At 40.3% G+C, this 16,716-nt stretch overlaps 1 protein-coding gene across 1 annotated transcript in view; it reads left to right on the forward strand.

Moving 5' to 3' along the window:
• GABRA2 (gamma-aminobutyric acid type A receptor subunit alpha2) overlaps positions 1 to 16,716 on the forward strand; it is a 55,131-nt gene that overhangs the window by 15,391 nt on the left and 23,024 nt on the right. The window contains exon 3 of the mRNA XM_054383283.1: positions 10,128 to 10,195. Coding sequence (XP_054239258.1) covers positions 10,128 to 10,195 — 68 coding nt within the window. The remainder of the gene's footprint in view (positions 1 to 10,127; positions 10,196 to 16,716) is intronic.

Below are 16,716 nucleotides of genomic sequence, written 5' to 3' on the forward strand. Positions count from 1 at the left end.
ATTGTTCTGATTTACACACATGTTATAGTTTCCTTTCTGATAGCACAAGCCTCTAAGCAGAGTAGATGGAAATATGGTTGCATGGGAATAATAACTTTGCCATCCATACTTGTGTGGTGATGCTGATTCAGGTTGGTTACTCCACTTTATCAAAGTCTGCTCCCTTCCATTTCCAGACTTGAGTGCTCTTGTTCACTTTGTCTTGCTCTGTCTCATTCTTTAGACAGCGTTGGGGAAGTCTGGTTCATTTTAGCTTCATCATGCTCATCCAGTTGATTTAAACAATGCAGCAGTCCCATTTGTTACTCTGCCTGGTTATTATATATAATCTCTTTGCATCCTGATGGAAGCTCTAGTGTCTAAAAGGGATAAGGTTTAGTGCTGATGGTTCATTTTTCATTCAAACTCCACGTAGGTTTGGTTTGCTGCCAAATGTGTTGTGTGTTAGCTAAGTTCATTTTACTGCAGCCTTTTCAGTAACCCATCTCAGTAAGATCACATTTCTTCCAGCCAAACTTTGTGTTTCACTTTCATCTTTCTATCGAACATTTTGTGCAACTCCAACTAAAAATTATTCACATTTGTGTTTGTTTTAGAGCTGACTGCTTTTTAATTACTTTCCCTTTTTCTCCTGGAGTGTGAGGATGTAATGCAAAGGGAAAAATTGAAATTTGGGGAATTTTATGGTAGTCTGGCTTGATGGGAGCAGATTTCATTTTACCCATGTGTTTAAATTGCTCTTCCCTATGATTTCATTCACTTGTTCCTATTTTCCACATTTTGTTTCTCTGTTAATTATACCATAGCCAAGACTACTGCTGAATTGTCTCAAATGTTTATCCAACCAACAATTTTGTATTAATATCTTTGCAATGAACCTATAAATTGAGGAATACTCTGTTTCCAGGTGTCTAGACAGTTAATTTCTGTCTTTATCACTTAGCAGTTGTTACCTCTGAGATTGTAAAAATGTTGCTTCAGATGTTAAAAATCTATGAAGTCCAACAGTAATGACTGAGAATATCTAGATTTCTTCTTGGTGTAAAAAAAAAAAAAAAAAAAAAAAAAAGTTATGCACTTTTGTGTTGCTTCAGACTGTCTCTTATGTTTAAGTACTGTCAGGATTCAAGCTAGGCACTGGTTGATTGGTTAGCCCAATGTGATATGGGCTGTAGCAGTCAGTACACTTGCTTTCTCTTCAGGGATAGTGCATGTTCTAATTTAAGCATTTTATTTATTCTCTACCTGATTTGGAAAATGGATCTGAATCCATGTCTTCCACTTTCCAACTCTGTTAACTAGGCTCAGGGCTTCTGATCATTCTGGGAGAGAGTTTTCTTCCACTGGAGATACTTTATCTACACATATCTACATATGTGTCAGAATATGGACTGAGATCTCTGTTTAGTACTGCTGGACTGTAAAGCCATTCACAGTCTTTGGCTAACCAGCCCCATCCAGACTGAGGGCTTAGGTTTGGTTGTGCCTAAATCTCCTGGACTCCATGCGTAGTGAAATTTATTTCACTAGTTCAAACATCCAGCTCTCCTTTGTGGCACATTGGGAAAGCTAGGCATGCTGGCGTGGCTCAGAAGTGGCATGGACATAGCCTTAGCTGTCTGCAAAAGTGACTCATAAAGTCAATAAACTGAATGGGAATCAGTCAGGCTAAGTAATTAAAATATGCTGAAGAGGGGCATGCAGCTGAAGCCTTTTCTTGCCAACACAGGTGGAACATCCAAGCTCAGGTGGGAAAACATTACCAGTCTCCACTTCAGCTGTTTGCAGTGGTGTGCCCCCCCCCCCTTGTAGAGCTCATACCATTCCTCCTTTCCTGTAAAGAACCCTGAGAGCAGCTAATAATCTGGCATGATGGAAACCTGTGAGAGACAGAGTCCCTCTTGTCAAGTGCATGCTCTGATTTAAAGCAGAGACATGAACTCATCTTACTATGTGCCAGGGTCTGCCTTGACCACAAAAGTGATTTTCTAAGACAGGGCCTGCTTCCTCAGTCTTTGTAAGGAATTGTTCTGCTTTGTGTAAATAATTAGATATTGAGCACAGACTTCAATTTATGTCTGCTACATCCCATGAGTACTGCTAAGCTGTGGAATCAGTCTCTTGGTTGTTTTCTTGCTTTCTCTCTCAAAGTCTTCCCGCCCCAGTAGGTTTTGTAATTATTTATAGTTTGAGGAACTCATTGGGATTTGGTTGAGAGCCAGTGATTTAAGCTGCTTGGCAGCATCAGGATATTTTTGCCTTAAGGTGGAAATCAAAGCAGCTAGGGAATTTTAGGTACTGACAATGTTGGACAGGAATTTGGGACTAGAAGGGTTTCAGACAAAAATAAGTGCAAAATTTAGTCATTATGATCTGGACCACAGAGACATTCAGATTAACTGGTATTGATTTAAGTGGAAACCTGAAGCTTAAATAACTTTGTGGAGCATGTCCAATATACTTACAGAGATAATTAGGCACCAAAATCAGTCTTTAAACCATACCCTTGTGTGACTTTCTCAAAACTTACTGAAGAAACCTATGAAAGCTGCATCTCATATGTCACTTGTATCCAAGGCTCTTCATTCATAGGACCCTTTGGAAACATGTTTAATTTTGTTAGCTGAAATAGCATTTGCAAATTTAAGAGAGAAGAAAAATCAGTCAAGATGTTTACATATGTGATCTGCACTCTTTCTTTTGGAGTGAGAGATAACCTCCAAATCTGACACATACATGTGAAAATTATCTTAGCAACAGGTGAATGTATCACTCAGCAGAGAGACAACTTCTTAATGTTCCCTCTTCTAGCTGGAAATAGTGCTCTAACAGTTTGTCTTTTGCATACAGGACAAATCTGAGTAATTACCCAACCATGGAGATAGATTACATTATCTGTGTTGCAGTTATGCCTACATTTCACACTAGGCACATTTTGTGGGTAGGCTACACCTAAAAATGATGTTAGCTCAGCCAACAACCTATCTGAAAATGCCTTCCCAAGTCATATTTTTTGCTACAGAATAAGAAAATGTTGACAGTTAAGCTAAAATTTTTATTTTTTCCAGGTTAATGTGTGGTTTTTTTAATGGTCAGAAAGTCTGACTTGTCTCTAAAGCCCTACTTTGAACTGTTGTATTACAGCAAATTCTCCCTCAATAAAATAAAATAAAATATAAACTTGTAACCCTGATATTTTGGACCAGTTATATGAAAGTTCAGAATAATAAATATTACTTTTCTGGAACAAATGTTCAAGAATGGGCTTATGCACTGGACCAGATGTTAGTTTAAACGACATAGGGTATTTATTTCAAGAGTATGATGTTACTTTGCAGGGAAGTCCTACTTCATGAGTTCTTTGTAGGCCTTTGGATGCTCTCTGATAGTCTTTACATGAAGCTGTCTATTTTGTATGTGATATAATGCCTGAGAGTAGATATAAGCTCTTCAGACGGAAATCAGTTGAGGTCTATTAGCCTTCTAGCTTTCAATTCCTGTATCTCTCTAGAGTATGTTCTTGTATCAGTTAACACCATGAGAAATCTATTTCAGTATCCACCTCAGGTCTCATTTACACCAAAGTGTACACTTACCACATCTTAATGGTAAGCTTACTCTACATATGCTTCATTAAAGATGGAGATTTGAAAGAGTTTTCTTGAGGCTATTGGAAGTGAAGCACTGATGTCGGAGGGCAGTAAAGTGAATTTGTTAGTTGGCTTCAGTTTACAAATTGGAAGTTGTAGGCACATGTGGCTTTGAAACTTTTGTAATTTCACAGTATCACTTTATATCAGAGGTTGGAAGGGACCTCCAGAGATCATCAGGTCCTGCCAGATGATCAACCCCCCTGCCAGAGCAGGATCACTTAGGGTAGTCTGCTCAGGAAGGCATCCAGGTGGGGTTGGAAAGGCTCCAGAGAAGGAGACTCCACAACCCCCCTGGGCAGCCTGTTCCAGGGCTCTGTCACCCTCACTGGAAAGAAGTTTCTCCTCATGTTGAGCTGAAATCTTCTCTGTTCAAGTTTGAACCCATTGTTCCTTGTCTTATCACTGTGAACCACCAAAAAGAGCCTGGCCCCCTCCCCTTGACACCCACGCCTCAGCTATTGATAGACATTGATCAGATCCCCTCTCAGTCTTCTCTTCTCCAGACTAAACAGCCCCAGGGCTCTCAGTCTCTCTTCACAGGGGAGATGCTCAGGTCCCCTAAGCATCCTGGTGGCTCTAATTTAACAGTGGATTACAAATGCAGGTTTGTTGGGCAGTTAAAACTGTCACTTCAAGCACCAAAACCAAATATAAAGAAGAACTGGCAGAAGAGTATTTTGAAATAGCTGCGTTCCTATGGATTTTGCTGCTGTTATGGCTCCGTGTTGCATGACCTCCTCTGGCCCCCATTCCCTGCCAGACAGTGAGTGTCTTGAGCTGTCAACAGACACACTAAGGAGCTTGTCAGATAAGGGCAGCATGTTGAGTTGGAACAGTGTTTGATGGATTAAGACCCTGGCTGTTTCACCTGTGCAATTCCTGACTTGTATTATGAATGAAAATTACAAAGCCTTTGGCCAACTTTGCCAGGCTTGCAGTTGGAGACCACATTACAATGTCAGAACAATGTCAATTCCAGTTAAATATTTTAATTTTTTGTAGCAAAATAATTAAAATAGCATCAAGCTTTTGACAGCCTTTCCACAAAACCTCAGAAATCCTCAGTTAAGGCTCTCACAGCACCGCAACTTGACCTACTTTGTTATTTTTTTGTTGACAAAATTAAAGAGCAGAATTTTATTTTCACAGTTGTTTTTTTGTTTTGCATGCTGTAGCAACCCTTCAGTTCCAGCCTTGCAGTGTTCTTCTGGGTACTATTTACATTTAAATAACGTTTGTAGGAAATTGTTTCACACTATGCACTAGAATTGTGTATATACATTTTAAAAGCTCTGTCCTGATGGGTTTGGATTACCACAAACAGATTGGCTTTTATTTTGGCTGCCCAAACCCTGGATTTACAGTTTTACTGCCTGGAAATTCAAATAAATGTTTTTTAAAAGGCTGTCCCCATCTACTCTTTTCTTGTGAAGATAGCTTTGACACATTAATAGAGCAGATCAAGAGAGGTGATTCTCCCCCTTTAATCTGCTCTGCTGAGACCCCACCTCAAATACTGCATCCAGTTCTGGTGTCCATAAGGACACAGAGCTATTGAAACAATCCCAGAAGAGGGCCACAATGATGATCCAGGGGCTGGAACATCTCTGCTGTGGGATAGGCTAAGGGAACTGGGATTGCTCAGCCTGGAGAAGAGAAGACACCACAGGGACCTCATAACTGCCTTCCAATACCTGAAGGGACCCTACAGGAAGGCTGCAGAGGGACTTTTTACAAGAGTGTTCACTGATAAAACAAGGGAACATGGATTTAAACTGAAGGAGAAGAGGTTTAGATTGGAATTTCTTAGGAAGAAATTCTTCAGTATGAGGGTGGCAAGATTCTGGAATGGATTGTCCAGAGAGGCTGTGGATGCCCCCTCCCTGGAGATGTTCAAAGCCAGGCTGGATGGAGCCTTGAGTAACCTGGTGTAGTTGAGAGGTATCCCTGCCCATGGCAGGGAGGTTGGATTAGATGATCTCTGAGGTCTCTTCCAGCCTAAGCCATTCTATAATTCATACATATGAACATCTGGACTATTGCTGATCATCATGAATTCTTCAGAGTGGATCATCACACTCCTCTCTTCTTATAAAGATTCCTAGAATGAGTCATATTTGATTTGTCCCTGCTCTTTGTGGAGAAAGGAGTGTAGATTATTTTGGTGAGAGAAGGAGTGAGCAAAACACAGGTCATTCTCTAGTTTGAGAAATACTCAGAAAATTGATTTCCAGAAAGATAATCCTTCCTCAGAGTTCTTCAGGAAAGGGAGAGGTCTCAGGTGTGTCAAACCCTGCATGTCTGTCTACCCAACCTTGCAGACTCTGGAACCATGTGTACCCCTTCAGATGCAGGCAGCTGAGAAAAAACATTTGAAAGAAAGCAGAGAAGCTTTGAAATCTGCCTGGCAAGTAGCAGCCCAAAGGAACAAACTCTTAATTAAATTGCCTCTGTGGAAATTTCCAGTATGGACAAATGGGTAAATGCTGACGAGGAACCTTTTCATCCGACGTTTCTGACCATCTCTATTACTCAACCTGTGACTGATTCAGCCACTGCAAATTTTCTGCCAAGCAGCCTCCTTCAGCTGAGCCAGCTTGTATTGAGGAACAAGTCAGCAGGGCTTCCAACCATCAGAAAGGGTATCCCAGCAGCAGGAGAGCTGGCACAACGGAATGGATAAAGGCACTGACACCAACTCTAACTAAGCTCTAAATGCCTAATTTTTGATGAGTCAATGATTAAATTTTCCAGTACAGTTACTCAGTGTTGAACAGCTGGAGCCAGATTTGGTAAACACATGAACTTCACATTACTTACACTTCACTTAACTCTTCTGCTTCAGCTTCCCATGTATGGAAAACAATAAAATTATTGTCTTCAGAGAGAGGTTATTGTAATAATGTCTATAACACCCTAAATGTGTTTAAAGCATACAGTAAAACTTCCAGCTATGGATAGATAAGGATCCATAAATCTTGTGCAATTTGGTGCATTTATTGCTTTTTCTTACTTTTATTTTTATTTTCAGTACTGCTAGCATGACAGTTCAAGTAAGGAAAGTGAATCAGAACCACATGAAACATGATCCTTAATAGTTACTGCTTTTACTGCTTCTATAGGATGTGAGATTTTTCCTCTGTTCTAAAATCTCTTGATTTTTTTTTTTTTTTGGTCAGTTTACCTTTGGCTTCCATCTTCTGAGAAATTGGCCTAAACTAAGTCAGCTAAAGCTTCTCTTTATGCATTTATGACCAAGGCAAATTAGAAATGCTGCTATAATAGCATTTGCTGTGCTGAATTTCAGAGCACTTCATGTTGTGGTTGTGATGGCATCTGCATGTCGTATTCTTTGCCAAGCTTTTGGTTTTTTCCCCTAAAAGAAGCATCAGAAATAGAAACTATATCCTTACTCTTTCTTGTTCCTTTGTTTAGCCTTCAAAGGAAATGATTCAGAATAACTTAAGAGCTCACAAGTATAAATGAGTCAGCCACCCCTCCTCCCAACAGAAACTGGACTGTTTTTCAGAAGCACTAGGCTGCTTTGAGCACTGTGGAAAACCAAGCCTTTTAGTTATGTGTTTACATGTCAAGTGAATGAACAGATTTTGTGATTCTGCTGTAAAAAACTTGTCCTTAATTTTTCTCCAAAAAAAAAAAAAAAATAATAGACTCTAGGTTTGTGTACCAACAGGCTTCATTTAACGTTTTCTAGCTGAGTACATTCCTTTGGCTAGTCCACAGCACTGAGAATCCAGAGCTGTTAGAATCTCCAGTGGGCTAAATGGGATGGCTTGTGCTGTTCTTGACAGAATGTGAGTTACAGAAAGCCTGTAACCATGGTGCCTGCTGGATGAAGTATGGTTAGAGAGTCCATGTGAAATTTTACTTTGAGCCTCTGAATTGTTTGCACTAAGTTACTAGCAGGACAAAGTGGCCTGCTTTACTACAGACTTTTTGGGTTTAAGTGCAAATTAAATGCAAGGCAAGCCTGATGATTCCATGTCCTGCAGTTCACTATATACAATTGTAAAGTCAATCCCATGTGTGAAGTAACACATTTGATGCAAACAGCTGATAGCAGTAGATTGAGGTTAGATGAGGACCATGCTTCCAGCCATTTGTGGGGGGTGGGCTGGTATGTGTGTGCAGGTTAATACTTGCCAAGTGATTTTGCTACCTGTTGTGTGGTTCCTTCAGATGATACCAGTATAATTGATATTAACCTTGGGTTTCTGCTGTCAGGATACTTGTCAGTCAAGTTTTTATAACACCAGTGTTTGCCATGGCTCTGTAATTGAGATTTTCTGTTGACAGTATAGCACAGGCCAAATTTCCCAGTGCAGGCCAGATTTCACAGTTAGTACCTGCAGCACTGTTTTACCCCCTGAAGAGTAGCTGTCTTGTCACTTTTCCATTTCATCTCAGCCTGTGCCAGATAACCATTTGGAGAGAATTTTCTTCTCTTCTGGGAAGTCTCCCACAGGCGACATGCAGTCACTAGGCTTCTGAACTCTACTTGTGGTTTCCGAGTGGTATTTCATCCAGACCCATACTTTATCCTTGTTGAAAGTTAAGAACAGTACAGACTCAGCTCCTTTTGCTGCCCACTGGCTTGAAATTAGTTTGTAAGGTGTTTAGAGTAGAAATAAACTCAGCTTGTTTATGGATGCTGCATATGAGATTAGAGAAGTCCCTGTCACATAAATCAACATCTCTCAAAAGAAATGTGCTCTTGAACTTTTAGAATGACACATAGTGAGAGTCAGCCTTTATTTGTTTGCTTAAAAAAGCAGAGGTGAACCTGGAAAGAAGATTCTTTTGGGCAATGAAGGCTTTACAAAGTGGTATATTCTAATAATCACGTCTAGTGTTCTGCTGGAGAAGGAAATGCTAGTTTCTTTAAAGATAAGAGATTAGGATTGTGCTTCATCCTTACTCCAGAAGTTTTCTTAAAGTACTGTATCATCCCATCTCTGCTTTGGGTGCAGCTACATCCCTTTGAAAACACACATGCAGCTGTAAAGTCTTGCCTCTGCCATCATGAGTGAGCACTGCTGATTTCTCCTAATTGAGGAGAGTGATTATACTGTTGGCATCAATGCAATTAAAATCTGCCTGTGCCGCATATTTGTCACAAGGTAGCCTTTAGGAATACAGAAACTATGAAGTATCCATATTAAATGATTATTAAATATGGAAATCATAACACCCCCATCACTCATATAGCAGGCAACTCTATTATTTTTAGGAATGGCAAATGATGGGCTGAGTCCAATTGCAGCTAGCTGTATTTAACTATTTCTTTTCTAACCAGCAACTGGCTTGAAGGCAGAGAAGGTTTCACTTAAACAGGAGGAAAAAATTCTATCCTGTGAGGGTGGCAGAGCACTGGAACAGGCTGCCCAGAGAGGTTGTGGAGTCTCCTCTGGAGATTTTCAAAACCCACCTGGGCAGGTTCCTGTATGACTTACTCTAGGTAATACTACTCTAGCAGAGAGGTTTGGACAAGATGTTCCCTGGAGGTCTCTTCCAGCCCCCACCCTTCTGTGATTCTGTAATTCTGTATTCACTGCCACAAATGCTCACAGTATTTAGCAACTGCTGTAAGAAATTTCCTGCAAGTGAGTGCTATCCCTCTTAGTGAATATGGTTCCATTTTGAGCCTAATTGAAAGCTGAAGATAGAAGACTCAGCAATTATTTTTCCCATCAGTACAATATTTAATAGTCTGATTTCATGGCTGTCTGACTGCAATGACTGGGGAGAACGTTTTCTTATAGTCTTTACAGTACCACAACAATGCATCAGGAGCATTGTGTATGAAGGGAAGGAATTATTATGTTAAAATATGTGCCACTTCTAAACATACCCAGTTCTAAAGTATGATGCTGTCCAATGCTATCTTTGGTGGAGTCAATAATTGCTTTGTAAGCTTTTTCTTGTCTTTGGCTTTGAAAAGCTATTCAGGATGAGAAAACAGCCTTGGACTAGAGAGGCTTTAACAGGAATGATCACCAACAACAGAGGTAACACCTCTGCAGCAAAGGCATTTTATGTTTAGAACTGTACTACTGTGTTAAGTCCAAGCCAGTGTGGTTGGTTTTGCTGATGGAGAAATGGGAAATCTGTGTGTAGTTGCTGAGGGTTCCATAGTCCTTTAACTGAAAGAAACTGCTTGGTGGGACAAACTCTTGCCTGATGACCTGCCTGGATGTGTTCCTGTGTGGCCTGATCTAGGTGATCCTGCTTTGGCAAGGGGGTTGGACTAGATGATCTCTAGAGGTCTCTTCCAAACAGTGAGTCTATGAGTCTATGATAACCTCTGTGTTAAGTGGGGTGGAGACCACCAGTGTTTACAACAGGATACTGGTTAGGAGAAGCAAATAAGGAGAGAAACTTGTTCAAAATGGCCAATAATTTTGAGGAAGTACTATAAAATTAAAATATTTGCTTTTTTTCTTTCTATATCAGATAGTATTACTGAAGTCTTCACTAACATCTATGTGACCAGTTTTGGACCTGTTTCAGATACTGATATGGTAAGTTTCTGAATTTTTTTACATATATGGTAAATGTTGTAATGTGTGCAATTCACTTCCTTTAAACTTGTATTCTGCAATGAGATTTTCCCTCAGCCTCTTTTTCTCCAGACAACAACTCCATCTCCTTCAGCTGCTCCTCACCAGACCTGTCCTCCAGACCTTTCACTAGCTTTGTTGCCCTTTTGTGGACCCTCTCCAGCACCTTAACTCCATAGACGTTTATTTCTTTTATTATTTTTTTTAATCAGTGTATATGTTGCTGATTCTTTTGAGGAGTTTTCCCTAATTTCTGAAATTGTTCTTATTTTATTGCTGATTATAAAAAACAAGTATGCACAGCTGTATACAAAGGTGATTTGAACATCTTGACTTTGTTAGTCAAGTAGCTCATGACTTCACAGTGTTTGCACTTTCAGTATTCCTGTGGAAGGGGGAGATGATATTAACCCAGTTTTAAAGATATGGTGCTGAGGCACAAAGAGACTTACCCAAGGCTGTGCAAGTCACCTCTTCTCAAATGGGAATTTAATGCAAAGCTTCCTGAGCCTAATCCTTAGCTCCTGAAGCAGTTTTGACATCAATGTGTAAATGTGTGGAGACCTCTGTGTGCCCATTTGCACAGACAGATATGACAGCACAGTAAGGGGCCAGGTGGTTTAATGCTACAGCTCCAACAGCTCTGTGCAGAGGTGTTGATAGAAACAGGACACAGTGCAGCTGTGTCTGTAAAAGTTAGCTCTGTTTCCAGATAAGTAGACAGGTAAGTAACAGCAGTTTAATGCTTACTATGACAAGTTTCAGTGTTAATTTAGCTTGTTCAGTTGATAATTATAAAATCATTTTGAAACATGTGAGCAGTCAATTAGAAAATTTCAACATGTGAGGTTTGAAATAATAGCTTCCAAATTATCACATATTCTGTTGAACATGAAGGTGACAATTTTTACCATCAGTACTCTTTCAGCCTAGATAAGACTGCAGGGGGGGCTTAGAACTGCCTTGCAGTACCTGAAGGGATCCCACAGGAAGGCTGGAAAGGGATTTTTCATAAGGGTGTCTAGCAATGGGACAAGGGGGGAGTGGTTTAAAGCCAAAGGAGAGCAGGTTTAGTCTGGATCTTAGGAAGTTCTTCAGTAGAGTGCTGAGACTCTGGAACAGGTTGCCCATGGAGGCTGTGTCTGCCTCCTCCCTGGGGGTGTTCAAAGCCAGGTTGGACGAGTCCTTGAGCAGCCAAACTGAGTTAAGAAGCAACCCTGCCCATGGCAGGTAGGTTGCAGTAAGGTCCCTTCCAACCTAAGCCATTCTGTGATCCCATGTTCTAGATATTGCAGTAATGAATTGATAATGTAAACTACTATACAGAGGATTTACAGATATTTTATTCTGTTAGTGCTGGAAGCTCTGCAATATTCTCATTTTAAAGCTTCCTCTGTAAAAGGCTTCTTTGGAAGCAGAAAGAGTGGTCAGGGATTGGAATGTGCTGCCCAGGGAGGTGGTTGAGTCCCCAAGCCTGGACGTGTTTCAAGGTGGTTTGGATGTGGTGCTTGGGGCTATGGTTTCAGGGTGAACCCTGTAGAGTAGGGTTCTTGCTTGGACTTGGTGATCCTGAGGCTCTTTTCCAACCTGTATGTTTCTGTAATTCTGTGAAGAATTAGTTTGGCTCTTGTCCATGTCCTCCTACATTTGCAAAGAATCCCAAATCTCTGATCTTTTCAGGAAAGCAGGGTCCCAGCCTCTGAGGTCTTCTGCTTTCACAGTGTGAGTAGTGAGAGCTCTCAGTCACATCAGGTTCTGAGTTTGCTGTTGCCCCAGACTCTCATAGTCGTCGCTGCCAGCAGGATTCCTTCCCCCGGGATTTTTCATAGCAGTGACAGTCAGTAGATGCATGACTGTGCCCCTTTGCATTATCTATTTTCTTTTGTTGTTGCTCTTTTGTTTTCCCCTTGGTTAGCATTCTGTGAAGAATAAACAGTGCTTAGGAGAAAAGCCTGTTGGAAATGAGAAGGGGACTCAATGCCATGGGAGATGAGGAATATGTTTACAGTATGGCAGAGGGAGGTGGCATGCTGAAAATGATGAGTGGATGGGAGCTAAGGACATGATTGTTGCAGAGCAGTGTTGAATCACAAAGCTGATGAAATGTCATTCTAACCTTTGTTGTTGAATTGATACCAGCTTGTGAGGGTCCTGCTTTCCTCACTAAGTGCAGTAGTCCCCATTAATGGTAGCATACTGTCTCATGCCTTAGTGTGATTTATAGAATGGAGGGGTTTTATTCTTTTTCTCTGCAGTTCTACACTATCACTATTTTGAAAAAAAAAAATGAAACCAACCAACTAAAAACCAAAACACAAAAGTCCCATCATAATTAAGTCTAGGGAAATCTGATTGGTGAATTTAGGAACGAAAAGCTGAGTGTTTTGTTTTTTTTTTTTCTCTAGATGTGTGTTAAGAGCCAAAACCTTTTGATGTGTGTTAAGAGTCAAGACCTTTTCATCTTTGTTGTGGACTAATGTTATATGACTAAGTTAAAAAGATACCACTCTCTCTGTTCTGCCCCAAATAGCTACCTTGAATCATGGCCAGAACTGTGCTGCAAACTGCACTTCACATGAACTGCTGTGACTAAAATATTGCTGTATCTATATCAGCTGTGCTATAAAAATGCTATTGTGTGTCAGCCACCGTGTTTAATGTCCAAGGAAATGCCAATATACAAGAGAAAATGTCAACTTCATTTTGCAAACTAATGAGAATCAAGGAAAGCAACCCAAAACACAGGATCAGATTTTACTTGCGCTGTTGTGTCTTTTTTTGAGCTGTTATTTCTCTGAAATGTTTAAGTTCAGTAGGATGATGCTATGCCTTATAGGCTTCCAAACAGATCAGTGATACAAATTTATTTTGACATTAGCCTAAGAGAAGAAAAGCTGCATTGTTTAGAAAAACAAACAACCCCAAAATTGAACTCAACAATTGAATAACACAGAATATCTGAATTTTCTAATGAATTCTGAAGCTGAATTATTATAAAAGGGGCTAATTAAATGAAAATATTTAATATTTGAATATTCTAAGGTGAATGGTAATTCTGGCTTGGAACACCTCCTACAAGGACAGGCTGAGGGAGCTGGGGTTGTTCAGCTTGGAGAAGAGAAGGCTCTGGGGAGACCTCGTAGCAGCTTTCCAGTATCTGAAGGGGGCTACTAGAAGGCTGCAGAGGGACTGTTTATAAAGGCTTGGAGTGATAGGATGAGAGGAAATTAGAGAAGAACAGATTTAGACTGGATGTTAGGAGGAAGCTCTTTACCATGCGGGATGTGGAACACTGGAACAGGTTGCCCAGGGAGATAATTGGAGTCCCCATCCCTGGAGATATTCAAGGTCAAGCTTGACAAGGCTCTAAGCAACCTGATCTAGTGGAGGATGTCCCTGCTTGCTGCAGAAGGGCTTGGACTGGATGACCTTTGGAGGTCCTTTCCAACCCAGACCATTCTATGATTCTATGAAGTGTGAGGGCAGACAGCAAATGACTGCAGGGAGGGGGAGGGGGTTGGACTGGATGATCTTTGGAGGTCCCTTCAACCCAAACCATTCTATGATTCTGAGTTGTAAGATACCAAAATGGAAATAATTTAATTTAAACATTAAAAGTGATAATTAGACTGTCTTTTCAATATTAATTACTTGGTCTGGGAAATTGACTTATCTTTATAAATATATATGCTGCTAACTCTGGTTTTAGCACTGCAAGGAAGGTGCTTATACAGCTTTTTCTCAGACTTGCTTTTTTTAATAGGTTCCCCTGACACTTTGGCTTCTAAAATTTCCCAGATGGCCTTAAGTGCTGATGTTCTTGATAGAAAACAATGAAACAACAAAACCAGAAAAAAAACAAAAGACACTAAGAAACAAAGAAACAAAACCCCAAACCAAACTCCCCCTCCCCCCCCCAAAAGAAAAGGTAAAAAGCAAAACATTTTTACTCCTCAAGGAATAGTTTCTCTGTGTAAGATGACGCATTTAGGCACTGAGAGGTTTTTAAGGTATGCAATGAAGAAAGCCTTGCCAACACTTCACTAAATTTTGCCTCACAGCTTGCTTTCTTACTGTCACTGGGAACAGTCTTTCCTGCTTTTCTACAACACACAGGTAGTAGGTGGCAGGACCTGAACTGTTTTTGCTTGAATGTTAAAATGAACAAACTTTCTGAAAGTTTTGTGTTTCAGCTTGCAACCTTAGCTTCTCATTGTCTGTGGGGAGTTCTGTTTACTGTGGTTACAAAAACAGGTTTGCCCTATTTCTTTCTACCCAACGATTTTCCATAGTTTCTTGATGATGGATCTCTTTTTTTTTTTTTTTTTTTTTTTTTTTTTTCCACTCTACAGTCAAGAAACATGAACATTTCTCTCTGGACGTGGTCATACTCAGCTAGCTCATGCCTACAGACACTTCCATTTTTTCAGCTTTCAATTAGACTTTCAAGAAGTGTTTCTGATTTTTCAAATATAGCCAGAACAGAAATTTTCAGTGAAGGCTGAAGATCAAATCCAGAAATCACCACAAGCATTGTTACAGCATCTCTCAGTACAACCTAAGATGGTTCTTTAGAGAGAGTGACTGAACTGGGAACTGCTTTTCTTTATGTCAATTTTTCAGTTTTCCTCCTTCCATTTTACATTTGATTTTTTGGGGGGGTATTTTTGTTGGTTTTGTTGTTTTGGTTTGGTTTGGTTTGGTTTTGTTGGTTTGGTTTGGTTTGGTTTGGTTTTGTTGGGTTGGTTTGGTTTGGTTGGTTTTGTTGGGTTGGTTTGGTTTGGTTGGTTTTGTTGGGTTGGTTTGGTTGGGTTGGTTTGGTTGGGTTGGTTTGGTTGGGTTGGTTTGGGTTGGTTTTGTTGGGTTGGTTTTGTTGGTTTGGTTTGTTGGTTGGTTTGGTTTGGTGGTTTGGTTGGTTGGTTTGGTTGGTTTGGTTTGGTTGGTTGGTTTGGTTTGGTTTGGTTGGTTGGTTTGGTTTGGTTTGGTTTGGTTGGTTTGGTTTCGTTTGGTTTGGTTGGTTTGGTTTCGTTTGGTTTGGTTGGTTTGGTTTCGTTTGGTTTGGTTGGTTTGGTTTCGTTTGGTTTGGTTGGTTTGGTTTCGTTTGGTTTGGTTGGTTTGGTTTCGTTTGGTTTGGTTGGTTTGGTTTCGTTTGGTTTGGTTGGTTTGGTTTCGTTTGGTTTGGTTGGTTTGGTTTCGTTTGGTTTGGTTGGTTTGGTTTCGTTTGGTTTGGTTGGTTTGGTTTCGTTTGGTTTGGTTGGTTTGGTTTCGTTTGGTTTGGTTGGTTTGGTTTCGTTTGGTTTGGTTGGTTTGGTTTCGTTTGGTTTGGTTGGTTTGGTTTCGTTTGGTTTGGTTGGTTTGGTTTCGTTTGGTTTGGTTGGTTTGGTTTCGTTTGGTTTGGTTGGTTTGGTTTCGTTGGTTTGGTTTGGTTTGGTTGGTTTGGTTGGTTTGGTTTGGTTTGGTTTGGTTGGTTTGGTTTGGTTTGGTTTTGTTGGTTTGGTTTGGTTTGGTTTTGTTGGTTTGGTTTGGTTGGGTTGGGTTGGGTTGGGTTTTTTTGTATGAACCTTTTTTTGTTTTCCCCTGTGTCAAAGTCTAATTATTAGCTGTGGCTCCTGAACAGGAGAGAATCTTTACAGGGGTTGTATGATGTGTAAGTCACAACAGAATAAGGGGTTTCACCAAGTTGATTTTTTTTTCACAAAGATTAAAATAAAAAGCACTACAATGATTTTACTGTAGCTTTTAGTTTACCTGAGTAACACAAGACTGGAGAGCAAAAAACACATAAATGATACACTTGGCTTACTTGGCTGTTGGGCAGCCTCTAAATTGTCTTTTTATCATTTATATGTTTCTGAAAAGTCAATAAATTGGTTGCTCTGTCCCTTTTATTGTAAACTCAGGGCATTGCATTTGCAAGTTAAATCCATAGGCTGAAATTTTAAGGAGAATGTTTCACATGATCTCTTGCAGAGTTTCTGTCCTTTTATTCTGTTGGGAAGGCTTGCTCCCTTGTGCAGCATCCTGCTAAGTGGATCAGTATTGGAGATTGATTTGTCAGAGATTGTCTCCAAGCCCTTCACTGACAACAGCTGTCAGTGTGCCTCCTGTTTTGATTCCTGTCCCTGGCACCAGCCACCCATTGTGTTTCAGGGTTGTTTGTTCTCCATGTCTGAATCAAAAAGGGTAATGAGAAGTGTCTGTATTTTCAGTGGCAGCAGTGTGAATAACATCCTGGATCCTGTTTTCTAAGTGATGCCCATTTGTATCTTTCACATTCCTCTCTTATCCCTTCACAGAGTTTATTTTGGACTCAGAGTTCACTCTACATCAGGTCTGTGGAAAGAAAGGGAGAAAAAAATCATTCAGAGAAGGTCCTTTTCATAAATGGGTATAAATAGGAAGACATTCTCTTCCCTAGACACCATCATTCAAGCTGGTTGAGCACATTTTTTCCAGATTTTTTTTTCCAAGTGCCTCATGTT

This window comes from Indicator indicator, chromosome 8 (assembly GCF_027791375.1).
Source record: "Indicator indicator isolate 239-I01 chromosome 8, UM_Iind_1.1, whole genome shotgun sequence".
Lineage (NCBI taxonomy): Eukaryota > Metazoa > Chordata > Aves > Piciformes > Indicatoridae > Indicator > Indicator indicator.